Source organism: Podarcis vaucheri (genome assembly GCF_965113315.1).
Source record: "Podarcis vaucheri genome assembly, chromosome: 3".
Taxonomy (NCBI): domain Eukaryota; kingdom Metazoa; phylum Chordata; class Lepidosauria; order Squamata; family Lacertidae; genus Podarcis; species Podarcis vaucheri.
This window is the reverse complement of record NC_138761.1, coordinates 68,389,974-68,417,715: the sequence shown is the minus strand read 5'-3', so window position 1 is coordinate 68,417,715 and position 27,742 is coordinate 68,389,974. Positions and strand designations below refer to the sequence as shown.

The 27,742-nt window shown below is 39.5% G+C and overlaps 2 protein-coding genes across 7 annotated transcripts in view; one reads left to right on the top strand and one right to left on the bottom strand.

The window, feature by feature from the left end:
- Position 1: 1 nt before the first annotated feature.
- On the top strand, positions 2 to 25,636 carry TPD52L1 (TPD52 like 1). 4 transcript variants are annotated; one of them, XM_082216184.1, is made up of 8 exons: positions 2 to 167; positions 12,730 to 12,845; positions 15,458 to 15,606; positions 18,150 to 18,251; positions 22,004 to 22,018; positions 22,613 to 22,651; positions 23,597 to 23,657; positions 25,252 to 25,636. In XM_082216184.1, the coding sequence occupies exons 1-8, from the start codon at positions 146 to 148 to the stop codon at positions 25,381 to 25,383; spliced, it is 636 nt and encodes a 211-aa protein (XP_082072310.1). In that variant the 5' UTR covers positions 2 to 145; the 3' UTR covers positions 25,384 to 25,636. The 4 variants fall into 4 exon arrangements, with proteins under 4 accessions (XP_082072310.1, XP_082072311.1, XP_082072312.1 ...); XM_082216186.1 differs by having other exon boundaries at positions 143 to 243; XM_082216187.1 differs by lacking the exon at positions 2 to 167 and adding an exon at positions 6,740 to 6,762.
- The window catches only part of HDDC2 (HD domain containing 2), a 34,533-nt gene continuing 8,931 nt past the window's right edge, over positions 2,141 to 27,742 (bottom strand). The window contains exon 6 of one of the 3 annotated variants that reach the window (XM_082216192.1): positions 2,141 to 2,160. In XM_082216192.1, coding sequence (XP_082072318.1) covers positions 2,156 to 2,160 — 5 coding nt within the window. In that variant the 3' untranslated portion in view covers positions 2,141 to 2,155. Of the gene's footprint in view, positions 2,161 to 24,808; positions 25,085 to 27,376; positions 27,528 to 27,742 lie in introns of those variants that run through there. The other 2 variants (XM_082216189.1, XM_082216188.1) reach the window with 2 other exon arrangements.

The following is a 27,742-nucleotide window of genomic DNA, read 5'->3' as shown; positions in this document are numbered from 1 at the left end:
AGGCGAGCGAGTGCGAGCCGGTAGCGGCTGGCGATTAGCGGGAGCAACAGTCGCGAAGCGCGGGAAGCGGCGCAGCGCTCGAGGGGCCGGAGCGAGTCTCTTCCCCAGCCGAAGAAGCGGATCCCAGAGGGCCCTGAAGGGGGAAATGGAAGCGCAGGCGGAGGAAGGTCAGTTCCTTCGGCGGCCAAGCGGTTCGGAAAGGCGCGCACGCCGCTCTCCTTTCCCCTCTCAGCTTCGCGCTCGGTGATATATCTATACTGTATCTATATCTATATATTGGAGTGGGGGGAGAATGTTTTAGTATCCACACCCCACCCTCATTCTGCATGATAGGAGGTAGAAAAAGTTTTGAAGAGACCCGCATGGCAAAATTCGATGAATTTTCTGTGGAAAGTGTGAGGCCCACTGTTCTTTCTTTCCTGTGGATCGGTAGAGTTATGGATGCTGTATATATATATATATTCTCAAGGTACATTTTGGAGTGCTTCGAGCAAAGGTGTCTTGCTCTGCTGTGATTCGCTGCCGTCGGAGCTGTTTCCTGAGAATCAAAACACAGCTGACCACCTTGAATGGCCGGTTCTCTTCTTGTCCCTTAACAAACTGCCACTTTTGAACCTTAAGAGAAACCAGTAAAATCGCTCCCCCCCTCCACTCCACTTCTTTCTCATAAAGTGCAATCTGATAAGCCAAATAACTGGAGTGTTTTAGTGTGTGACATGCTTGCATGTTATGTGCATAGTAACAGCTGTGGAGCACAATCCTGAAGTTGAGTCCCATTGTGTTCAGTAGAATACATTCCCATGTAAGCATGCATTGTTTAAGCAGCCATCCCAGTTACTTTCCAAGCAAGATCCATTCGCCGCCACCTTGAGCCAGTAATAATTCTATTGTCATTCTTTCTCCTCCTCCTTGCACTTAGTGTATAATGTTTCAGTAATGTGTTTTTAAAACACCCCCTTTTTGTACACTAAAACAGCAACAACAACAACAACAACTCCACACTTGTATTTTCCACTAACATTTTTTGTCCTCTTCCTGGGATAGGAGAGCTGGTTACCTGTCGCTCACAGAACGAAAGTTCCTTTGTTGACTCCAAATGTAGTGAAAGCAATAAATATTTAGTTTAATTAAAGGCTCTCATGGGCTTTGAGGATGAAACAGCATTCACAATACCTTCTGAAGTTTTATTTTGCTAATGATCATCTGGTTGATATATAAACCATCTTTCCATGAGGGTTATTGCAGTATTATCTCCCTAGGGCTTTGCTTGGATTGCTGCATAACAAGCTTGGCAATTCAAAGCAAATATACTGTTGTAATACCGCCTAAAAATCTACTGCTCCATAAACCTTATTCCTAACCAATAGTTTTCTCTGTTTGCTGTGTCTATGTACACATCAGATTTATGGCAGATTTCATGCATTTCAGCTCGATATGGCTAGCATTAAAATGTTTGCTATTAAAGGAATATCTAGTAAAATTAGAGCTTTTCCATGCAGCATTTGCTTCTTAATGACCTCTGTCCTCACAGTGGAAAGTATAATCCCCTTCTTATGACTCGGTCAGTCGCATGCACACTGCTGAGTTGTTTCTAGGCCTAGTAATCACAGCGGAATGTTCTCCACCTTGTATTTTTAAGTGAAAAGAAGCACTCTTCCATCTCATTAACATATCTGAAAATGTTTGATTTCATTTTCTTGAGGGAGAAATGTGCATAAACCTCTTCCAACTGCCTTATCACAGGAATAAAATTTTAGAGCCTCCTTGTTGATTAAATATATATGCTAGTAATTTGTCTCAAGAACAATGCAAGTGGTGTTCTTTAAAATTCACCATTACTTGTCTTTGTTAATCATTTGAATCAGTGTTAGAAACTGAGATATGAAAGCTAGGAGCTAAATGGCACCTTAAGCCATTTATGGGTGCATAAAACCCATTTAAGATTATGGGCGCAACAACGGAATGTCTAGGTGCACATTTTTATAAAAAGAATACAAAGCTGGAAATGAATGAACTGCAATTAAAATATTATGTTTATTTTTCACATGGTCTAGTCCTTCCCCTAATATTTTTAAGAAAGTCTCTTCTCCAGTCTTCAGAGTAGCTGGAATTGGGGTGGCAGAAAAAAGTCCTACTTTCCTTCCACTCTGCAGCTTTAATCTGAAATTAAAGTACAGTGGTACCTTGGGTTACAGACGCTTCAGGTTACAGACTCCGCTAACCCATAAATAGTACCTTGGGTTAAGAACTTTGCTTCAGGGTGAGAACAGAAATTGCGCAGTGGCGGCGGGAGGCCCCATTAGCTAAAGTGGTACCTCAGGTTAAGAACAGTTTCAGGTTAAGAACAGACCTCCAGAATGAATTAAGTTTTTAACCCAAGGTACCACTGTACTGCTCCCAGAACTCAGAAACTGCATCGCAAAATGCGCCTAGAACAATGGGATCTGAATGTAAATTGGGCTCTGTTCCACATCTCAATTCTATGTTTATCTAGGAGTATTGATGGAATCTTAACTCCCAGATAGGCCAGTTGGGATAGGTTAGTTCAGGATGTGACAAATCCCCACTGCCCCACAGCTCAGCTGGCCTGAACCCAGTATAAATGACTTTAAAACAGTGTGGAGGTGGGGCTGCCTTGGCATCTCTCGCCCTGTGCTCACAGCAGCCTAGGCAGAAGGGGAGGGACAGACAGATGGTTGCACTAGCTTGCAGCTGGTTCAGCCAACAGGCCTGGCTCAGATACCAGGCTAGCTTAGCCCTGTCCCTTCCCTACACCCCCCCCCCATTTTTGGGCTCTGCTTGTGGACAGAAGGATAAGGATGTGTACCAGCAGGGTGATGCTTGCATCATTCTGTAGGCAGTGGGGGCCCCAGCAGGGCTGGGCATCAGTATAGCTTTGGCCATTCTAACACATACCCCTGCCAGCTCAGGTCAAAGAGGTCTGATTTGCCTTGCCACCCTGGAATATCTGTTCCTGCTGGCTAGGGGGCAACTCTCCAGTGCAAGTTATGCTGGTATAGAGGGCAAACTGTATCCTAACTCATTTGTGAGTTTCATCCACAGATCTTGGTGTAATGCCTAAGAAAGACCTTTTTTATTTCAGCAGGCATTTTATGGTTTTGGTTTTTAACTGGTTTTCCTTATTGTCATTTCAATGTTACTGTGCACCACTTAGAGACTAAGGTGTTAAGTAATACATCAACAAATACATAAAATAAACTTACAATATCAAAAATGCAGGTGTAACGAAATTCATCTCATAAGACAGGCAACAAATGAATTATATTGTCACTCCCCCACTAGATGCAGTTAGGTTGCAACTTGTCTTACACAGAAGAGTTGTCCCTTCATATCTTCACTGGTTAGGATTGCTGTCTAAGCTCCATTGCACTCAACTGAGTACAATGAATTGAGCAATAATCTGTACATGGTGTATAGATGTATGTATAGTTGAAGAAATGGTCAGCATGTAGAGCCACTGTCAATTGTAAATCCCAGTTACGTGCATCTACACAAGCACAATGTTGCCCCAGCACCTTCCTGTGTGTAGTAAGTCAGTTTTATGTACATAGGATTGTAGCCTAAGCACACACACTTTACCATAAGATGGAATTCAAATGTAAGAAAAGTGGCAGATGGGCAGCAACTTACGGATGATCGCTACAAAACCGTAACTGCGTGCACCAGTTCAAACCCTTTAGCCCCTAGCCCAAAGAGCCATTTTCTACATTCCTGCCCTGTGATCGCTTCATGCACAGCCTTCCCTCAAATATTGTCAGATTAGTGTATAAATGCTGTGCTATAACTTGCTTTCCTCTTTAACAGATGTGAGCCTGGGAGAAGCTTTTGACTGACCGCACAGCACACTCTTATCTGCAGTTTTACTCAGTGTGTGGCATTTAATTATTAATTGTAGATCTAAATGGGCATCAAAGGCCAGAGCACTCTCTGTTCACCTCCCTTATAGTGTTGGCAAAATGACTTAGCAGTTAAACCTTATTTTGAGGGATTACCCAGAATACATGTAGTGCCTGTGCTGCTTACATGCTTTCTACATATTATTATTTATTCTGTGTTTCCTGTAAAGGGGTATTTAATTTTTTGTTGTTGTGAAAAGGTTATGAGGGGAGGAAAAGGTTGGTGTATTGTTTGGTACCCACACAGGGAACAAGCATTTTCAAGTAACAGGCATGCTCCTTGAACCCTTTGTTTAGTGGTTTAAAGAAGCTGATTAAACAAAATGAAAGGGTTTGAACTGCAGTTCTTGGCTTGTCTAATAATTCTAGCTTGGATTGCAGCATAATGCGTTTCCCCCCATTTTTGGCTTGCTTCCCATTTTGCAAATGGAATTCATCAATAATATTCTGAAGAATTAAATTCTTCACCACAAAAGACAACTGGGAATATATTAACAGCTGATGAGCTGCAGCATGTAATTTGAATTCGTTCATATCTCAATCTCACAAATATCCTAGTTATCACCATGTCATATTTGATAGGCCTGTTGTACTTGGACCCAAACTAGAACAATCTGCATCTGTGGCCATACTCTAGAGTCTGAGGGAGGCTCCCTCCATTGACTTGGCTGGACTAACTGTCATTTCCCCCCCCCCCGCCCCAAATACTATATATCCCCTGATGATTATTTTTAACATGGTCATTAACCATTTGTGTAACTTTGGGAAGAACCGGTGCTCAATTTGTAAGCTTATATATTTTTACAGTGCCGAGAATGCTTCTGTTGGTTATACAGTAGTACCTCGGGTTACAGATGCTTCAGGTTACGCGTTTTCAGGTTGTGCACCGCGCCAAACCCAGAAGTACCAGAACAGGTTACTTCCGGGTTTCGGCACTTGCGCATGCGCAGAAGCGCCAAATCATGACCCGTGTGCGCGCATACGCGGCACTGTGGGTTGCGAACATGCCTCCCACACGGATCATGTTCGCAACCTGAGGTTCTACTGTATAATATTTTTGCCTCAGATGCTACTCCTACTCAGAGTAGACTCACTGAAATGAATTAAAAATCCAAACATTAATTTCAAATGGTCTGCCCTAAGTAGGTTTAAGCTGGATGTAGCCTGTTATTATGACCGAAGTATCTTACCCAAAAAGATCTGCACAAACCAGTTTATCTGAGTGCATTATTTTCAGAGTTGGCGGACACATTTATTTTTAATTGCTTAATCATATGGGACTAAACTGCATTATGCTGTAAGGACCTTTTATTAAATCTTAGAATTGTAAATTTGAAAGGGACCCAAGGTTTATTTAGTCCAGCCCACTGCAATGATCAAAAAGTCAAAAATTCTGGGGAACCTTCCCTAAAAAAGGTCAACAACTTTGGGGTTCTGCTCCTAAAAAAAGGTCGACAACTCCTGGAAACGGGGGGGGGGGGCAGGGGCAGGTGGGATCTTTGCATCACGGGGCTGGATATGCTTAAGACGGCCCTGCCAGAAATCCTGATTAATTGCATCCAAACAAGCTAAAATCAGAAGCCAACTTTAAGGCTTGTTTGGAAGCTGTTAATTGTAGTTCACAGTTTGGACATGAACAGGAAGCTCTGTTTAATTGGTACTTGCAAGTTTATTTTGTCACTTGCATGAAAAAAGAAGTGAAGGATAAAGGAGCATGCAGAGTGAAGTGGTGCGGGTGCATGCGGCTTGGGCACTTCCTAGTTTATTCAGCCAAAATTTGATTGTCCCAAATCAAACAGTCATTTTGCGGAAGAAATGTTGAACCACCTTGTGCATTATTAATTATGTCAGCATATACTTTAATTAAAAATCAGTTTGAACCAAGAGTTTTGTTCTTTGTTCCACATTTTCTATAACATAGAGAATAGAAATATTTCCCAGGTATTCTGATATGCCAGCAAATGTAGGACAAAACCTTGAGGGTTTAGATACTTGCTTTCTTGTATTTGTTGTTATGCAGCTTATATTTAAAGCACTTTGTGAGTCTCATTTATCAAGTAGTAAGGTTTTAGCTGGAGCTTTCCCTCTATCTCCATTCCCTTTCTCAACTTGGAGAGCTTACTTTTCCCTTGGTTGACAGGGTAGTCTATGACTTGCTGCTCTTTTTTAATTTTTAGAGTAGAGTTAATTGTAATGGTTGTTAATATTTGTATGCTGCTTTTCCAACGGCCAAGTTCAGCTCAAAGTCGCTCAACAATAAGTATTAACAAACAGCACTTCCTAATACAAAAGAATTACCGTATTTTGTGCTCTATAAGACTCACTTTTTCCCTCCTAAAAAGTAAGGGGAAATGTGTGTGCGTCTTATGGAGCGAATGCAGGCTGCGCAGCTATCCCAGAAGCCAGAACAGCAAGAGGGATCGGTGCTTTTGCTGCGCAGCAATCCCTCTTGCTGTTCTGGCTTCTGAGATTCAGAATATTTTTTTTCTTGTTTTCCTCCTCCAAAAACTAGGTTCGTCTTATGGTCTGGTGCGTTTTATAGAGCGAAAAATACGGTATATAAAAAGGTATAATAAAACACAATAACTCAACCAAAACAATATAGAATAGCAAAACCACAAAATATGAATCAAGCACACTGGATAAGTATTAGGAATGCCAGTTAACCCTGCAACCAAAAAGGGAAAGGACAAGAATTGAACAAGTGTTTTGACAAATCCAAAAGGAGAAAATTGTTTTACTTTATTGAGAATCATAAAGATTGTCATTCTCTGCCATCGGCCTTTCTTTCCTCTTTTTATAGAGTTGATGTGAAGATTCCAGTACCTGTGTTTTATAAATACCGGTAACTTTCATGTTTCCTCTCATCTGTGGGTTTGGGTAAGAGTTCTTCCACTGTCAAGGAGAATGTCACATTTGCTAACATTTTATTGGCCCTATCCTAGAAGTGAGAGCAGAAGCAGCCTAATGCAAAGTGTCCTCAATCTCTGAAAAAGTGTGAATTATGACAATGAGTCCAGTATTCCTTTCTAAGTTCATCTGTTCCTCTTAACGTCTGTTAACTACGGTACAGTTAACATCTCTAGGCCTAATGGAACCATTGTTCAGACTAGAACCTCTGTATCATTCAGGGCCCTGGATTAATGGCGTTGTCCTGAAATAGAATATTTTCAGTAGCATTACTTCCCCCAATTTGCGCAACACCACTCTAGCAGTTAATCAACAAAGCTATGGCAATTTGCTTTTAAAGAACTATTGACTTCAAATATTAGTTTAAGCAGCAGGAAAGAAGTATAATAAGTCTATGCACTGCCTGTAAAGAAATGATATTGTTCAGTTGGCTTGAGTACATATTGCTGAAGGGTGGCATTTTAACTAAAATAATTAAGCAAATGTGAGAGCATTTGGCAACTACCCATAATCAAGCAGCTGTTTGGGAGGAAGCAGAGAACTCCTGTAATTTCCAAAGTTTCTTTCTGTGTTGTTTCTTTTGAATGCACTTGATGTGCCATTTAAGTTGTCATAAGGTCTGAATTAATTAGGTACACAAGCTGATGATAAAGAAGGTTGTACATGTGATGGAGAGAAATAGAAATGTAGATCAGGCAGCAACAGAGAAACATATGTTAGCTGGGTCAGCATGTGCTGTACTTCATGGATAATTTGAACCTGACATTTTACAGTATGTCTCTAATTGAGCTACCCCATGCACCCCAGAACTTCTCACTGTATTTTCTAAAATATATACAACATGTCTATTAAAATCCTTTATGTTTGTGACATAGTTGGGCAATGCCTGTAAGCACCAGTTAAGATCATTGGACCAGTTGTTGTTTTTTATGACTACATTCAAGAGAAGGAAATTTCTAGCGTAACTAATTGATTGTGCAAATATCTTTCCATAGTTTCATCAATCTAAAGTAATATGAGTTAATGTGAGTTGAAAGCCAGTGTGGTGCTTAGCTGTCGAAATCCTAGGGCTAAATATGCACTCAGCCACACCTTTCTCACAGGGTTGGTGTGAAGATAAAAATTACCTTAGATCTATGCAAACTTGAACTCTTTGGAGAAGAACAGAATACAAATGTCAAGGTAAAAGGCTGGATGGCAGTCCTTTTCCCCTCAGTTACAACTAAACAGGAAAGCAAGAAATAAGTTCAAAGATAAAGGATTTCCTAGCAAACAGTTTTCTGTAATCAGGAGGGTCACAATCCATAAATCACTGATTCCACACATGTGCAATTTCTTTTCCTGGGAGGTGGGCTTGCACTCTCATTGGTGTTTCCAAGGCTGATTCACTGAAATTTATTTTCTATTTTTGCTTATCACATCTTCCAGTTATGATGGTGGTTTGCAAAAAGGCATACCAAAGAAGGAATCTGTTCCACTTGCTTATTTTCCAGTATATGTGATTAAGGGGGGATAGGAGGATCTTTTCTACATCTCTACACTCTCCAAAAGTTAGCTTGCCGCTGAGAAAGGAAGAGCCTGCCTGTTTCGTTGCTTCGTTTACCTTCCCAAATAGTCCAGATAGAAAGACTGACATGTGGTGGTATGAATTGAGTTTCTTCAGATTGGGATCAAGTATGAGGTCTTGCAAGTTGTAGCTGGTGCAGGCATGATTATTGGGAGGCACAGAATTATTTATGGGCTTGAAAATACTGGATAATGAAAAGTGGCAGCACAGTACTTGTGCTTGACATATTGTTTCAAACCTAGACAGGTTTTCTTGCTGGCATTTTTGGAGCTCTGGAGAGATTTCCCCCCCCCCCCATTACATTGTCACGGTGATGGGTAAACTCTGTTGTCATACTCCAAGGTATTTAAAAGGATTGAAGTCTTGTGCCATTTAGAATATGGTCATCTGTTAAGGGGAATATTAGCAGCACCATTGAAACAATGCTGTAACTGTACTGATACCCTTTTAGAAGGTTTGTGCCACTCAGAGATCCATTCCACCAGATGGGAGCCATGTTGGCTTTAGAAGTACTGTGGCACTATCTGCTGTGATCTGCAAGGGTATTGATTCTATTTTGCCCCTCACAGTGTTGTCAGCTTTAGAAGGAGTTTTGTTGTCATCATAGGGATGATGTTGATGATGATCTGTTATACTCAGTCCAGGCATCTCCTTTCCTTCTGTGGCATGTATGTTCTTTAGAATCAACACTGCAGCGGATCTAGAGGGTCTAGGCCAGGGGTCTGCAACCCGCGGCTCCGGAGCCGCATGTGGCTCTTTTACACCTTTGCTGCGGCTCCGGGGCGGATACTAGCGAGGGGAGGAGGCGCATTGTGCGCCCCGACACTCCCCACTGTGGTGGGCGCTGTACTGGCTGTGACGTCGCATGGGGGCGGTGCGTGCATTAGTCACGCACCATCCCGACGTCACCTTCGCGCCCGCTGTCAGATCGCGGCTCCGGAGATATATTTGTTTTAAATGTCGCAATGGTTTTGCGGCTCCCATTTTTTTCTTCTTCGAAAACGGGTCCAAGTGGCTCTTTTTGTCTTAAAGGTTGCAGACCCCTGGTCTAGGCTATTGACGCAGTCACAGTGCTGATCAGTTTAGTACAATAGAAATGAATAGTTCAAGTGACTTGGGTGTGCTGATTTCAACTCCACCCCTTTTGAATTTCTGTTCAGGTTTCCTGGTGGCTCTATGTCTTAAAAGTGGATGTGTGGAGTGGGGGAAAGGCTAGTGGCAGCCGGACTGAAAGTGGCTGGCTTTGAGAAGTGACAATTTGGTTATCCATATGTCATCATTGTATTAAAATACATTAATGAAGCAATATCATAACAGTAGAACTTGAAAAATCTTGAGCCCTCAATTGATCAGGTGCATAGATATCTGGGCCTAGCATCTAGGCTTTGAAACATGTTGCCAGTCCTAGATCCTAGAAATACTGTATTTACTCGAGTCTAATGCGCCATCAAATCTAACGCACACCTCAATTTTCAGAACCTTGAAACCAAAAAATGTATTTGCTGGCGAATGTAAATTTGCCATCGAATCTAATGTGCACCTTAATTTTCACAACATAATTTGGCCAAAAAAGGTGAGCAATAGATTCCAGTAAATACCATATGTCTTAGTAAGTGTGAAATGAATGTAGTGTTTTGTACTAAGTGCTTCCTGTTTGCCATCCATTTACATATTGTACTTCCTACTGGAATCTAATCATTATGAAATAAATAGCTGCATAAAAAGCTATTTAGGCATAATGTCATGCATTTCAAAGAATGCTTGAATAGTATTCTGATCTGTTGCTTGCAAGAGGAAGGTTAGAAAGGTTTGCACTGTGACATATGGATGCCTTTTATTATTAAGTTTTCTGAAACTGAGCAACAGAAGAGCTGCCTTGGTATAAAGCTGCAGAGAAGCATATTTATGTTATACTGAAGACAATTCTGGGGATTTGGGGGACAAAAGACGACTTCATAAAAGAAGACTTTTCAAATTCGGGGAATACTGTATTATGGCTCATTTGATTTCTGGGAGCTATTAAGGGTATATCCAGAGTGTTGTTCTTGATGGGACAGCTTCCTCTGAAGAAGCCAATACTTAGCTTGGGAGTACTTCTGGATCCTTTGTTGTCACTTGAGGCTCCATGGCCTTCCATCAGCTGTGCTCATATCTGGACAGGGACAGCATAACTTCTGTCATCTAGGCTCTGGTAACCTCTAGGTTAGATTGCCGTAATGCACTGTGCTTGGGGCTCCCTTTGAAGCCAGTTCGGAAACTTCAGCTGGTGCAGAATTTGGTGGCCAGGTTGCTCATCGGGGCAAGACGGTTTCACCGATCCTGACCTGACTGCACTGGCTGTCAATTAGTTTCTGGGCCCAGTTCAAAGTGCTGGTTTTGACCTATAAAGCCCTAAATGACTCAGGGCCACAATACCTCAAGGACTGTCTTTCATCATATGAATTGATTTGGACCCTGTGATCATCATCTGATGCCCTTCCTCGTGTACCTCTCCTACGAGAGATCCGGGGGTGCAACATGAGAATGAGTGTTTTCCGCAGTAGCTCCCCATTTGTGAAATGCCCCCAAGGAGGCTTATCTGGTGTCTTCGTTGCATATATTTTGGTGCCAGGCAAAAATGTTTCTCTATAACCAGGCCTTTGACTAATTTGCATTCTGTGGTCTTTTAAATGTATTTGTGGGAAGGCGATAATTGGTTTTTTGTTTTTATTATGTATTCCGTATGTTTTATCTTGCATTTTTATGTTGTGAACTGCCCTAAGATCTATGGATGAAGGGCAGTACACAAAGAAGAATAATAATAATACACCTTCATTGGGTTTGAACAAGTGTCATCTGCAGTTTTCGAGGGTTTATATAGGAATGTCTAGAGATTATTTATTTGTAGGGGTGAATCAGTTGGCCTCATCTGTCTTATTGGTTCATTTTTACAAGGAACAAATAACTAAAAATATTTGGCTCAGTTTCCAGCTGGACATGATCATTGGTCCATTTGACAGAAAATGGATTTCAGCTTGCTGGTACTGATAGAATAACAACAGGGAAAAGTGGCTGTATTTACTTTCAAGGTGGTGAAATTGCAGAAATCTTAAATGGAAACGGAAGGTATAGATTGCTACAAGGATAAAAAGAATCATATTTTGTGTGTTAGGACTGCATTTTATGGATATTAGGAATACCAATACATCTAAATTGGTGCTATGGTGTCCTTATGAAATTCTTATTTCTGTTAGGTCAAGACAATAAATATACACGCAGATGGCAACATTTGGGAACTGGGCTGCTTGTTGCTTAACAGCATATTTTGAAGGGAGAGTAAGAATATGAGTATAGAACAAATTCTATGTTCAGTTTACACAGGTCTGTTTAAAGAGAATATTCCTTCTTATGACAAGTTGTAAATGGAAACGCCATGTGAAGCTAAGAGACTAGGTACATCATTCAAGTATATTTTATGTACAAAAGAAAATAGATTGCAGCTTTTAGGTCTTGTCCATGGAGCGTGGAGGACAGGGTGCAAATGGATTGTGCTGTGACTTGAAATGGCCTTTCTGGAAACAAAAGACTGGTGTGCACATGCCGTGAGCTATGTGTGATAATCCACTTGGCTCAAAAGAAGAGCCTATCTAGTCCAGCATTCTGTTCTTACAGTGCCCAAACAGATGCCTAGCAGAAGCCTGCAAGTGGGACAGGAGGGCAATTGCACTCTCACATTCTGCAAGTTGGGATTTGGCATTCATGTGTCATTTGATGTACATAACTGTTTTCTCTTGTACATATTCTAAAGTGGGAATAAAGAGTCATTGTGGATCAAATAAAGAAGTCCCCAAAGATATTTTGATAATCAGACCTAATTTTACATCTTTTCAGTACAATTGACATAAACTGAAGTTTTTGTTGCTGTTTGAGTGTGTGTGTATCTCATATACATTATTTCAGGTTGTTAAATATTTAGACGTTGGATGCTCTGGGTTTTTTGTTTGTTTTGCTTCTGTTCTTTTGCTTTGTTTTATGATTTGGTGCTGAGTCGTTTGCTGAAAATGGCAGCAGCAGTGCTGAAGCTAGCAATGGATTTCCAAATTGTCAAGGAGAGGTCTTTTCCACCTCTGGAACCTAATCACCTGTTAATTAGCTATCAAATCTGACTCATTCTGCACACAAAGCATTTGCTATTCTTCTACATGATGGTCCCTCCTTGTTAAGATCCTTACTAATTCAGAAAAAAAGATTTAAAGGAGATTTGAACAAGCATAAGGCATTTTGTTTTGTTTTAACAAGTTTGCATTTCCTATCTAGGAAAAAAAATCTCTGAAACTTGTCATCTTATTTTCAAAGGTCTGTTGGAAAGGCAAGTATTACATGAAGTAGATGAAGACATGGTCACTGATGTTGATTTTACCAACATGATTTCTGAAGAAGAGCAAGAAGAATTAAAAGCTGAACTTGTCAAGGTAACATTCTTTGTCTCCTGAATCTGTCATCTTAAACTAAGGGCTGGTTTTGGAAATCACAGCTGATGCCAATCTTTTCCCATGCAATTCTCCTTGGGCACATTGCTATAAAAGCAATTGCATGAATTTCTTACCAGTACCATGACTGTATGCCTTACCATGTGTGAAGTGGTTCCTGCATGGATTGAGCAGAGTTCAAACTTTTTCTAATAAAATGTAATTGGAGGCAGGGCAATAACTAGCCAGGTAGTTCTTTACCTTAAACAGGAGCATTCTTGCATATGGATTCATTGAGAACATAACCAATGCAATAGAATGGATAGTGTGCCAAAATTTGGGGTGCCCCGTCCAGCCATGAAGTGCTTTGGGCAACTTTCATGTATTAGTTTTTTCTGTCATACAGTTTGTGTAATAGAATAAAATGGAGTGTTTCCGTGTTTCCACGTATGTCACTCGAGTTATTTGAAGAAAGAGCTTGGATATAAATGTGATCAATAAATTAACATTAAACTCGTCAGTTCAAAATATACAAATGAGGTTTCTTTGATTAATATACAGTAATACTTTGAAAATAATGTATTTGTTCTTTCATTTTTATGTCTCCACCACCCCTCTTGGAGTCATAAAAGCAGGCATAAATTATTTTGTGTTTCACTTTTGTAAGTCTTTGCCCCCCAGTCTTTCCTTTTCAGTGATGTGAGCAGAGGTTAAGGCCTTCATCCTCCAGGCACATCCCACAATACGTATTGTTTGTAGTCACAGCAGTTAATAGAATCTAGGTCAGCTCAGATCACAAGACTGTCCTAAATTGTTCACAGCATTCAAATGGTATATAATTACATTGTTCAAAGGAAATGCATTGGGGATTTGCATTTTGAAATGCTTGGAATTTTTCAGAATTTACTAAGTTTCTGGAGCTCTAATGAAATCATTCTATTTGGAGTGGCTGCTGTACTTCCAATGGGAGTAGTTTGCCTACTGGTTTTCAGTGCCTTTGAAAATATTTCCCTGTATCATTGCCTTAAAAGCCTTAGAACTGTCACATTCCCATCTTAAGATTTTCCCCAAAGCCATGATTCCCCACTTCCCAATTGTATTGCAGTTCCCAACTACATTTTCCCAATTGTATTGTTTCTTGAATAATCCACAAAGTGTACAGTGAATATGAAGATTTTCATGGATGTTAAGGAACATATAATTCAACATATAATTCATATAATTCAAAATGTAGTAGCTTCTGAGGGGAGATAATTTATAACTTATTGCTGTGTATATAGCTGATACCTTCTGTGCAGTTAGTTCTCCATGAAAACGTAGGTTCTGCAACTTAATATTCATATGTATAAATTGCACTTAATGCCCAAATGACAGCAAAGTTGCTCATCTTAATTCTGTTAAAAATAGCCCAGTCCAGAAAGGCCTATCTGTGTATGGAATTAATATTTTTCACATCATAAGATAAATATGTCTCTGAAGAGACTACCTTGGAGAATTACAATTTGAAAATGAAACTAAACGTTGTATAATCCACCGCAATGTTTCATTTAATGAGACATTTTCAATAATAGAAAAGTAGCTGAAGATGTTTATTTCTTTAAACTGGGACTAATCAGTTTTTCCAAGTCCAGTAAAAACAACGTGAAGTGACTGTTGTACCCACCCAAGCCCATCTGTGTTGTACTCCTCCCAATTTACAACCTGACTATTCTGCTTTACATAATCAGATGAAATGTAAGGCTATATTTAACTTAATTGGTTTTACAGTGGTGCCTCGCAAGACGAAATGAATCCGTTCTGTGATTCTCTTCGTCTAGCGGTTTTTCCTCTTGCGAAGCAAGCCCATTGACGGATTAGCGAATTAGCGCTATTAGCGGCTTTTAGCGGCTTTTCTGCTGATCGGATCAGCTGATAAGCGGCTTAGCGGCTTAGAAAAAGGGGGGGAGGGGGAAAACCAGCAGGAACTCGCAAGACATTGTCGTCTTGCGAAGCAAGCCCATAAGAAATTCGTTTTGCGAAGCACCTCCAAAACGGAAAACTCTTTCATCTAGCGAGTTTTCCGTCTTGCGAGGCATTCGTCTTGCGGGGCACCACTGTATTATAATGACACAAAGAAAATAGCTTTCTCTTTGCCAGCATGTTTTTTAACTAGGGTGCTTTTTCTGTCTCTTCTGGGTTATACTGATGGGAGCCATTTTTATTTTACATACACTGCCTCTCCTTAAAGGCACAAATTACTTCCTAACCATCTGTTCAGTACATATGTACATACAGATCCTTGTGCATGACATTGTGCAGCTCATTGCCTGACAAACTTTCAGTTTGAGCCATTATGGCTAATAAATCCAGAAATGAGCAGGCAAACACATTGCTCCTAACTTGTTTTCTGGCCTGGCCATTTCTGTCTTCTATTATATTTGTAGATTTTGGTAGTCCATAGGTCAATGAGAAAAGCAATGAAATACATGTGAGATTATTTTAACGCCACTTTATTAGGTCTAAAGATTCAAATACCATGGCATTTTTGTACTTGAAGAAATTGTTTTACCTAAAACCATTTTACGTTTATCATGAAGAGGAATAATGCAGACTTTTCGTCTGTTAATTCTATTAAGCTTGAAGATGAAATTGCAACTTTGCGACAAGTGTTGGCAGCAAAAGAGAAGCATCTTGTGGAAATAAAACAAAAGCTTGGCATCAACCTGATGAATGAACTGAAACAGAACTTCAGCAAGGGCTGGCATGATGTGCAAACTACAACTGCGTAAGTAAAAACCTTCTGCACACCCTTTTCCTTTGTACTTCTCTCATTATGAAAGCAGCATGGTGCAATGGCTAATGTATTGGACTTTGTTTAAAGTGACCTATGTTCCAACTCCCATTGGGCTTTGAAGCTCACTGCATTGCCTTTGTCCCCATCCTTGCTGAAGATACAACTGAAAGCCAGTTAATGTGCCACCCTGAACTCTTTGGAGATGATATGGAATACACACGTGGCAAATAATTCAGTACATTTAGTCAAAAGCCATTTTGTTATTGCCATTGCTGTCTCCAGTAATTTGAACTCTATTTAAATGCACCTTCAAGGGGTCACTTTGCATGCTTTATTCTACTGGTAGCATACATGATTTTTATTTTCTTGCCACCTGACTTCCTTTGCTTTTTTATGAATGGTTCAGATGCCTTTTTTTTTGCAGTCAACACAGAGAAGTGGGCTGTGTGAAGGTATCCTGATGTGCAATGGACTCTGCAGCCACCATGCTTTGTATGCTTACGACAAGTGGAAGTGGCTCTTTTCTAAAATAACTGCAGTAGCAGCATGTAAACAGTAGGACACCACCATGTTAACATGGTGGCCATTGTTGTTGAGCTACTTTGTGTGGATGATGGCAGGGGCAGACTTTGCTAATATGGCACCCTGAAGGAGGACAAAATTTGGTGCACACACACACACCACATAAATGACGTTGTTGTTGTTACTATAACAATTAGTGTCTCCTCAGTTGGGTGCTCTATGCAGAGGTACTGCCCATGCTACCATAAATCCAGCGTTAATGATGGTCACTGCTGACATGATGGAGCTGGCATTCTTTCTATTCACAACAGACATATATATTGGTCACAGCACACTGGAGCCCTTCCAAGGATGGAAACTATGCATGGTACAGCATTCGACTAAGTTTTATGCAGTGTGGACCCATTGGAATTAAAGAACACAATTATGTCCATTGATTTCATTGCATCTAACCTGAATAAAATTCAGCTGACTATTTTGCACAAAGAAAAGAACTCAACAGAGAGAGAACTTTAGTTGCAGTCATCTTCATTCTAACAATAGAAAAAAATCCTGAACTGGCTTAAAGAAAATAAGCAGTAACGTTTTTTCATTGGCTTCTACTGTGATGGTTGTACCAGCTGCATGTACAAATCTGAATAGTTATTTTTTGAATGCCATTCTATTTATTTATTATTTCGTAGTAGTAATGAAAATATGAACAATATATTATTAATGGCATTTTTTAAAGGCTAGTACCTTAAATATATATCTCCAGGCAGAAGAGAAGGTGAACTGTGAAAATGCACACTCAGCAAATAGATTAGTAGCTGAATAGGTAGCCTCTGAATTTTAAAAAGCTTAGCAACCCTGATGAAGAATGCAAGCATAGCAAGTCAAAGCATGTTGCGTAAATCAGCCATGCGCATATTTAAGAGGATTGTGGTTGAAGCATTCTTTGCATTATCTGACTGTTAGAAGCAGCAAAACCATTTTGGATATGCACCTGTGGTCTAGACACTATCAAGGAACCCTAGAATAATAATTGCAGTGTTGCAAAATTACTGAAATGGCTTATCATTATTTGCCTACATATTACAGTTGTGTCCCCACCTTCCTCCAAAAAGCTCTGGTACATTTTATCCCTGCAACTCTGAAGTAGGTAAGGCTGTGAGATAGCAGTTTACCAGTGACCATCCATTGAGTGTAATGGCTTTGTGAGGATTTGAACTGGGTTTCCTTGATCAAAATTCCAACACTCTGCACAACTTGTGATCCATCAGGCTCAATGCCTCCCACCAGCCAGCACTGGTGGTCTGCCATTGGCTTGACAATGCCTGTGCTGGTGTGCTTTGCAGTTCTAAGCAGGAAGAAAAAACATGAAATTTGGTGACCAAGGACTCTGTCCCAGTTATGCACCTTGCTGTTCACTTCTGTTTTGTGTATCTTGGAGCCATCCTAAATATTATGCAAAATGCAGTAGTAGAATTTTTCTCAACATTCTTGCTCATCAGACTGTGGAAGGGTAAAAATATTTTGAATGCTTCTTCACATACAGGTTTAATAGTAGTAGTAGCAGCGATTATGATTATTATTTATTGCCTGCCCTTTACCATAAGGTCCCAGGGTGGCTTACAGTATAAAAATGTATTAACTATAATAGGAACAAACTTTAGAGAGAAATATGCAGCAAAGTACTTTTAATGTTGGACACTTGTCTTTTCCTGGTGTATATTCCCTGGCAATTCTGGGTACATCCTGACATCATTATTATTTTATTTCTACCAATTTCTCTGCTATGGGTAAAGTAGTTTGTGTTTGGGCCATATAAAATACAGTTAACTGCCATATATGAATATTAGCATTTGGTAAGCTATTTTAAAACCACCCCCTTCTCTTGTGCTGTTCCTGCAAATGAGTTTTAATGTACAGCAGTCACAGTTCTAATGGATTTCTGATTTGAACAGTATGAGAAGCAAATGCCTTGAACTTAAAGGGTACTTGCTTACACTGTAATAACTGTTAATTCTTAGATACAAGAAGACACAAGAGACTCTGAGTCAAGCAGGTCAAAAGGCAACAGCAGCTTTCAGCAATGTCGGAACAGTCATCAGCAAGAAGTTTGGAGATATGAGGTACAGACGTTTTGATTTAATTTCTGGGAGAAAATTAAATCCCACCCTCCCACAGTTCTTTAATTCCCAGCATTGCAAGATTTACATTGAATCCTGGCTAAGGCGACTTTTTCCTGTTTATCACAAAGGACCTAAATGATAGCTTATTAAGCTGTATTCCTGATTTAAATCCTGGCACATTACCAGAGAAACCAGGGAGATTACATGTTGGAATTCCATCTTCTAAATAATGCCATAAAATACATCAACTGCATCCCCCTAATTGTTTTGAAGAGTGAAGCATGCCTCGAAGCTATTCTTGAAACACAAATAAATCAACTTTACTGTTCTATCCATTTCCCAAGGAACGTTAATAAAGACTTTTGTCAAACCATCCGTATCTCCCTTCATTGACTCAACAGAATGCTCTACACAAGGAAAGGTAGATTAGTTCAGAGATTCAAAGTATTCATTCCCAAAATGTAATCTTCTGGAGGAAGAAGCAATTGCTGATTATTCCCTTTGTAGGGTAGCAAGGATCTCCCTGCTTTCAGGGAAGCAAGGCAACTGTGTCTGCTTCCTCACTTGCTGGAACTAACAGCAAATTTGTGGTATAGAGGAATTTACATTGGGAAAGAGGGTAGGAGGGTACAGGATAAAAGGTTAAACACATTCTTCCACAGAACCACCAATCTTCTGAATGCCTTGGGGTCATTAGCTAAGAAAAGAAAAAATAGCAAATTCTAATCCCGATTTAAGTTACATCTAGTTTGGCCTCTTTTCACTGACTTCACTGGAAAGCCTCATTGTGACTTTAAAGGATTTTGGAGAGCGTTCCTAGGGTTTCTGTAATTACAGGTGCAAGTGACTGAGTCTTCTATTTAATTGAATAGTGTGCTGCCATTTCTAACACCTTCATCCTCAACTGAAGAAAAACCAGTTATGAACTACATTTGCTTGTGTTGTCCCTTGCTGTCCTTGTCCTAGCCTTGTCCTCTTTTCCTCCTTTCTCTTCTGACTGCTTGCTCTTTGGGGTGTAGATAATTTATCTGTGTATACTCTTCTTCGACATAGGGTCCCTAGATGTTATTGGACTTACTCCCATCATCCCCAATAGACCAGCTTAGCCCATGGTCGGAGATGATGGGAGTTGTAGTCCAAACTCATTTGAGGACCCAAGGTTGAAGAATACTGCTGTAATGCATAATAATGCATACTGATGGTGCCATATAAATAATGAGTGAATAAGATGCTGAGATGCTGTTTGTACACAGTGTGTACATTGACGAACTACCCTTTGCTTCCATGTCATTTTAAGTTTTACTTTGGTTAGCACAAATCTTTGGTACTTGGTAGGTACTACAGAGAATCTTTTGTCTATTCAATACCACCACAAACACACACCCATGCACATAAGCAAAAAACCCAGGAATGTGACATTAGGATATTTATTTTTCCCTATAGACTAAAAGCTAGAGTGTAACATTTTTATATGAATCATTTTTCTCTTGTACGAATAGTTTAAAATGCTTATTTCATGTTTGAAATAAGTAATAAAATAGGAAGAAATTGCAAACAGGGCTAGATCAGAAATGTTGTATTGTCTAAGCATACTGCATTAATAGGTTGCTTGATCACTGAAGAGCTTCTTGACAGTAACAGTTACTGATTTAGGCATAACACTTGCTTTTTAAAGGGGATTATTTTCTGTTTCCTGTAAGGGAAATATCCACAGTAGTTTGGAAGGAATTTGTGTGCCAGCCTCATTCTGCAGGGAAGCTGGAGGGCTGATTGCAGCTTGGTTATCAGCCTGGGAATTAAAAGATAAATTCAGGGCAGAAGCTACATATTTTTTATTATGTTGAATTGATTAGTGTTTCTTAACTTTCTTAACTTCGTTAAGTGTTTAGATGTTGTGGTCCTACAGAGCAATGCTGCGCCTTTAAGTTTGGGCTGTGCCACACGTACAAACATTGAGATAATTGCTCACTAATATTTGAAGTAAAAAGAGGTGCTAAATACTATCTGTAGTATTTAAAATGTAGAAGCAAACAATTGCTTAATATTCTGTAGTGCAGTGCTCTGCATGTTAACTCAGTTCAGTGGGGCTTACTGCCAAACAAATGTGCACAGAATTGCAGTTATGTGTATGTGAATTATACAGGGTGTACATTTTATTTCATGCCAAGCCCTCAGGCTGGGGTCTTCATCCATTGGAGCATCTTGTTATAAAACCTGATGAAGAGTGCTAATCAGGCCTGGGACATGGCAACTCATAGATCTGAATGCTCAGGAAGTACATATATTATTAAAACCAAAACAGCCGCCTTCTCTTCGCAATAATCCGTATCTAGAATTTTATAAAATCAGTATCTGGAATAGCATATACAACTATGAGTGCTAGATGCAGAGCTCCAGCACTGGGAGTTACACAGTCCCTCTTTGCATGTGTAGTTCCCACTACAGCTGAAAAATGGGAGTGCAGAATTCATTGGGTGGTTATAGTTTATATTTTACAATGCCCCTGATGTGTGGTAGAATTCTAATCACTAGACAGGTTAATGAAGACCAACCAGTTTTATGCTCGCCATGGTAAGCTGCCACTTGCCAAATGTCATCTGTACCTTCCATGTCTCTCTGTTTCATTACAGTACTGAATAAAGGTATCAAGAGAACAGCTCTATAAAGTTGTAGTCTAGAAAAGGAATATGCTTTTTAGTGACATATAAAAAATCAACAGTAAAAGTGGAAGACAATTTACAAGATTTTATGGCACGATATTTACGTAGCAAGTTCAGGACTTAACCAAGCTTGCATGATCAGAGAATTCAGTTGATCTAATTTAAATTAGCAAGGTTTTGACTTTTGGGTTGTGTTTCTCCAGTTAGCACATTCAGTTGTATTACATTTGCCAGTCTTGTGGTCTACCAGGGGCTGCTACTGAACTTCCGTTCATTAGAATGGAGTTTGCTTGAGATTCTCTTACCTTAATTGGAGGATTTTATTGAAAATTAATAAAAAATTATTTACAAAAAAAGAGATTCTCTTATCTGTTTCACAGCAGCAGTACTTGATCAATTGCTCTTCATACAATAAACAATTCCCAGTGTTTCTAACTGACCCTTGTGTTTAATTTTGCTCTGTAATCCGATTTTATCAGCTGCAAGTAACTGGTCCCACTACCATTAAGTTGCATCTGTTGCAATTGATTTGATAGAGCTGAAACGCAGAAGTCCAGGGGTTGTAATTATTTGAAGCTTCTACTCCCTCTTCCCACTTGCGTTATTTATTTAAAAAGAAATTATCATTATCTGGCCTTCTGACCACTCTTCTTTTGGTATTAATTTAGTTTTAATGGATAATACATAGATGTTCTATCCAGTTCTCTTAAGGCAGTCGTGAGTCAGGGCTATTCATGTTATGTTGTTCTGCCTGAATGCCATTGTGCCTGAAACGAAGGCTTCAGTGACAAACACAGATTGCTTAGAATCTCATGCTTAATTGACACAGCTCTTTGGTGGGCTAGTTTTCAAACTGGATTATGTGCTTATCTTCAAACCAATTTGAAATTGCAGCTGGTGACTTGTTGTGGAAGCAAGCTCAACATTTACAAACTTCACAGGTTTCCAAAGAGAGCACGAACAGTTAGCAACTTAGCTAAATTTAAACATTTAAAATGTGTTCCATGTTCAGGATTTTGGGGGTGGGGGTGAGATCTGTAATTATACCAGTGCTTAACTCTTCTTAATTTTTTCCTTATGCTGCTGTTCCAGGTCACATTCACTTGGGTAAGATAAATGCATGTTGCTGCTGCATTTGGCATAGTCTGTTTTATGGAAAAGGACACAGCATGATTTTCTCCATTTGTGGTCCAAGATTAGAAACTTGAATTATTTCAACTGGGACATCTTGATTTTATAGTTTAATTAGGCAGTGAAGAAATTGCTGAAGATCCTGAAGAAAACCTTGGATAGAATTCAGAATGTTGTTAATGCGCTCCTGATTAGATTAGACCAAATTTCCCATAATGGAGGCTTTCAAAATGCATTTCTACGAACAACAATCCTCCCTTCACCACTCAAGATTGAAACATAAGGACTAAACATTCAGTAAAATTGTTTTTTGATTGTTTCTCTGAGAGTGGGCATTATCATAGAACAATAATTAATTTCATCAATTGTTTGAATCCCAAAGTTTGATCTGTGAACCGCCCTAAGACCCCTAAGTTTCCCCTAGTAAGTTTCAGGATTGCTTTTTTCCAGGATGTAAGAGTGCCAGAAATTCTTACTTAAAAACTAAATTAGCCAGCAATTGTGATTTTATTTGTATTTGTCATTTTATAAAGTTTTATGTTTTCTCTCTTCCATGTTTTTCAATTGCAGTTACTCTATTCGCCATTCCATAAGTATGCCTGCTATGAGGTAAAAGTTCCACATCACCTTCTTATCCTGACCTTTGAATGTGTGTTTTCAGGCTTCACACTATGACTATGACAGTAATTTGTTTTTAGTACTGAATTTTAAATTGTCGTAACCCTTTGGGATCAGTAGGAAATTCAAATGTGGCACCATTGGCCATTCTCTGTTGTTCACGTGTGAGTAGTCAGATTCCCAATCCACATTCTCATAGATTTCACTGAAATATATTTTCAAATAAGCTTTGCCACTGTTTTCATTTGTGAATTGCCCCAGCTGACAGACAGTTATGGCTATGGGCCACTTTGCTTGGATGGTAGGAAATGGAGGGCCATGTCTACCTTCTCCTTCCTAACCAGAGTCCTTTCTCCTTGGCTGGGAGGCAAGTTGGAGTAATTGTTGTGCTCCCTAGAAAGCCCTGTCATAGAAAGGACTTTGTAGCTCATCAGAAAGGTAAACAGGTGTCACATTAGTTAATGTGAAGTAATATGAAGGGCATATGATCCATTGCCACATGCCTGTAGTTTTAAGAAACACCTCCTTAGGGCCAAATGTCACATGGCCTTGTATGGTGGCTGTTTAAGGCCTCCCATGCTGGCTGTTTTTTGACTAGATTAAGACCATGGGTTGCTTTAACCCTTTCCCCCCAACGCATCCTATTCAGGATCAAGCCTTCTTGTGCCTGATTTCCATTGGATCATAGCATGACCTAAGACTTGAAGCTTAAACTGTGATCCCAATATGGCTCGGGTATCCACACACTGGCTATCCGTTAAACACACACATGACCAAATAATGTCGCAGCTGGTTTGACTCTTAGCTTGGTGGTAATTAGAAGCCAGAGATGGTGTGACAAGCCATTGTTATCAGAACCCAATCCTGCAAGCATCCAGCAGCATTTAAGGACAAGTGTAAGACTATAATGTTATTCTTTGTTATACCTTATCCTAGGAATTCTCCTACATTCAAATCCTTTGAAGAAAAGGTTGAGACCACTGTCACAAGCCTTAAGGTATGGATTAGAATTGAGGGAAGTGTTATGACCAGACTAGCTAATTTTTGTGGTGTGTCACTGAAAATAACTGAAGCCAGAGTAGTCCAAACCTTATCCTAAAATGAACCCGTGATTGTTCCTACACTTCCAGGGAATTTTCTGTGCACATTTGTACATCATCAGTGCAGCAGAAACCAGTGTTCCCTTTAAGCCCTGTGTACCTGAGAAATAACTTCCTATTCTTTGTTCCATCATGAGCTTTAAGATCAGTAGAGCAGCTTCATGATTGTACCACGGCAACACGGTCAAAACCTATCATTGGTAGCTGTGTCACATTGTGAAGCCCTCTTCTCCTGAAGGGTCAAGCCAAAACTCATTCCAGAAGCACTAAGACTTTCCTGTTTGGGCTCATGTTTATCAGTCAAGGCTAATTTCTATGAGTATATATATTTAGGCCTCCCACACTTCTCAAAATAGTTTGTTCACATATAATATAAGCATTAGCTTGGTAGTGCATGTTTGTTCTTTGTCAGTTGTGATTATTTATCTGTAAAAAGGTGTAAAACCAAACAATGATAAGACCACCAAGGAAGATGAAGGAATTTCCACAGCAACCGCCATTTGCTAATAACCCACATTTTATGCTTACTAAAAATAAAGATTTTTCCTAATTGAAAAGATTATTTTAAACAAAATAACTTTTAAAAATTAACCAGGCTTATAAAAGATACTGGCCTGAGTTGAGAAGTTAAACATATTTAAGAGTAAGTGTCTGTGATCATGAAATGTCATCTGGGAGATAGGGGGACAAGATTAAATCTGATTAAATGTGACAAATATGGTGCAGATACAGCCTAAGAGAATTAAAAAAAAAATGCCAGCTTGATCACCGCTAGCACTTGTGCCTAAAGGCAAGATGGACTGCACTAAGTTCATGCTCTGAAATCCCTTGCTTTTTCAATACAACTTGCCAAGCTGTCAAGAGTTCATCTGGCCTTTATCAGAATCAAATACTTAATAGTGCAAAGCACCACAGCGTCATATACTAACTTTTATTTTATCTGTGCACCTAACCAACTAGCTTTGCTGTCTTCTCCCATGTTACTGATAACCAGCTGAATTCCAAACTGGCATGGCATTTAGTTATAAACTGAGCGATTTCCCACATGTAAAGAACAATATAGATTTATTATGGGTTGAGTCAAATTACACAGAACAGAATGTATATTTGGAAGTTAACCTTGGGCAAATTGCTGCTGTTTCATATTCAACATTTTATTTTAAGCTTGCCTCTTACCTTTTTTGTGGAAGTCAGTACATATCAATACATTATTCTCAATCTGGCACTGACATCTTAGCATCTAATACAAAGGGAACCATTTTAAACATTCATTACCACCCTTGCCTTTAGTTAACACTATAGTTATAATCTGCTACCTTGAGAGCTGAGGAAACAAAAGACAACATGGAATTAACATTCTTTGCAACTGAGGTTATAGAGCCCCTTGAGTTATAATAGTCCTAAGCGTTTATTTGGCTTGAGAATGAGAAAGAAAATTGAGGCAAATTGTTTAGCAGAATGTTACTGACTGCCCTTGCTCATTCCTTTCAGACAAAAGTTGGAGGTGCGAGCCATACCGGAGGAAGTTTTGAGGAGGTTCTCAATTCTGCTGCCCATGCCAGTGCTCAGAGTTCCGCTGTCAGCACTCGACTCCCAGAAACAGAAGAGGAGCTTCAATGCTAGACTGAAGGGATGCTAATCATTTTCTCCATCCCATGTCTCGGGTCCAATTCATACATGAAGCCCTGTTTATTTTTGCTTCAGGATTGAGTATGACTGTATGCTGAAACATTAGCGTAAAGCAGACAGTACCCAGAGTGAACCACAGTGATTTTTGTGATAAGCCAGAAATGATCGCCATCTGTTGCCATATACTATCCAGTTAGCTCTAAGTACTTCTTTATGTGGTCACTTGCCTACATACATGATTGCATGGGGGGGAAATAAGCAAGTCCTATTCTGGGGGAACAAGCTTGGAGTCTTAACTTCATAAATGCTTTTACACATCCAGCTACTATAAGAAAGTTGTGTCACTTTTGAAAATGGCTTCTACCAATGTTGTACTCTTAGAGATTTGTCCATATGTGTATATATGTTATATACTGAATTTTTGAACATTCTGTTGAAATAATATATTGCTTAAATACTCACTTTTCAAATCTTACGGTTTCTCTTCCTTCTCCTACCTGCTTCTGTCTTCGGCTAGCTTTATTTTAAAGGTCAGCTATTTCAGGAGACATGCCATTTTGTCCTGAGGCACCAACCTACCCACCCACCACTGTGCCACAGAGACTGTTCTTCCCTTTTTATCTGGTTTCACTGCCACAGCAAAAGTACTTATGTTTCTAATAAATGGTTTGCTTTTCCTCTAGTTAAGGAGTCTGTAAACTTGATTTTTCAGCATCAAAAAGCATATATGGGTGTGAAAGAGTTGGAGGATTTATATATTAAAAGCAGCTCTTAGCTACTGTCTACAAAAAGGACAATGACACTTTTTGCTGACTTCCACAATAACAGGACAGCTGCATCCTTGAGGACTGTGTATGTGAAATAAATAGTGGCTGTGAGTGGAATGCCATCCATAGGATACCACTCTTGGAGGAACGGATGAAGAGGCAAAAATTACCCTTTTTCTGCTCTTTTAGGGGATTGGGAGACTTTCTGGAGCAGAGTGGGAGGTGGTGCTGGAAACCTTGCATGCACTTCAGGCCTGTACACAAACAAGAGCCTAAGAAGAAAAAGCAAGCTGAATCAACTGGTTTCTTTGAACTACAGCATAAGTTAACTTTGTTCTTTCAAATTTCTGACAACTTTCAAATTTTACCCTAATTCTAGAATATCATGTAAGCTATATATTCTTCAAACTGCCACAATAGCTAAGCCTCTAGTATTATTTAAATTTGTATACCGCCCTTCATCCAAAGATCGCAGGGCAGTTCGCAGCATAGTGAAAGGTAATGCTCAAACCAAATTCAGTGATTTCTGGTCTGAACTCTTGGGGCTTTTACTGGGTTTCACACCAGTGCGGTGTTTGATTCAATGGAGGGTGGGCATTGCTGTAGGCTTTTTTGATTTGTTGTACATGTTTCAATAAAGTAGACCCCATGAACAGCTACATCAAATCTTGGTATTTTGGGTTTTCATGTCCAAGCTTGCTTGACTTTTTAGGAGGTGCAGTGAATATCTAGCAAGGCAGCACTGTCTTCTCACAAGGAGCTCTCTTTTAGCATGTACACTGAGCCTATCTCAGAAGCAACCACAGAAACCTTTTTGTATCCAATTTACACATATGAATATATATAAAAAAATAAAAATTGTCTAGTAGCACGTTAGAGACCAACTAAGTTTGTTCTTGGTATGAGCTTTCATGTGCATGCACACTTCAGATATGCACACGAAAGCTCATACCAAGAACAAACTTAGTTGGTCTCTAACGTGCTACTAGACAATTTTTTTAAAAAAAAAATATTTTTATATATAGTTCTACTGTGTCAGACCAACACGGCTACCTATCTGAATTTACACATATGTTAGTGAATGGTGTGAAGGGCCCAGCTGTCCCCTATAAAACTACTTTCTACATCATATAACCCTACTTTTTATTATTTTTCTATAATGTATTTAGTAAACGAATAGTATTCCGGTGGTAGTATACTGCAAAACCAAACACGCAGTAGAGATTTTAAAATAATTTATTATAGATACAGCTGAAAACATTTGAAAGGTGACTCAAGATGGACGATCTTTGTTTGCTGCATCTATTTTTGTATTTCTTTCTGTATTTATGGAAGACACAAGCTGGACTATTTCAGGGTGACTAAATTTTCCTGTAGATCAAGAGATCACCATTAACATGTTTTCTCATTCTGCTATGTACCAAGAATATAGCAGTGAGATAAAAGCACCTTCCTCAACAAGAAATGCTTGTTCTTGTTATGTTGGATAGCCTCTCATGTTTTATACTGAGCTGCTCTTACACTATTATAATTTTAGGAAGGGACATTTCAAAGTATGGAAAATTCCTGATGCTCATGCCCTGTGA

Bases quoted from the DNA above. Each gene is read 5' to 3' on its own strand.
- TPD52L1 (XM_082216184.1), top strand. From the start codon at position 146: ATGGAAGCGCAGGCGGAGGAAG. The intron at 15,607-18,149 runs GTAAGTAAAAAC...GTTAATTCTTAG, and splicing joins GATGTGCAAACTACAACTGC to ATACAAGAAGACACAAGAGA. The intron at 23,658-25,251 runs GTATGGATTAGA...CATTCCTTTCAG, and splicing joins CCACTGTCACAAGCCTTAAG to ACAAAAGTTGGAGGTGCGAG.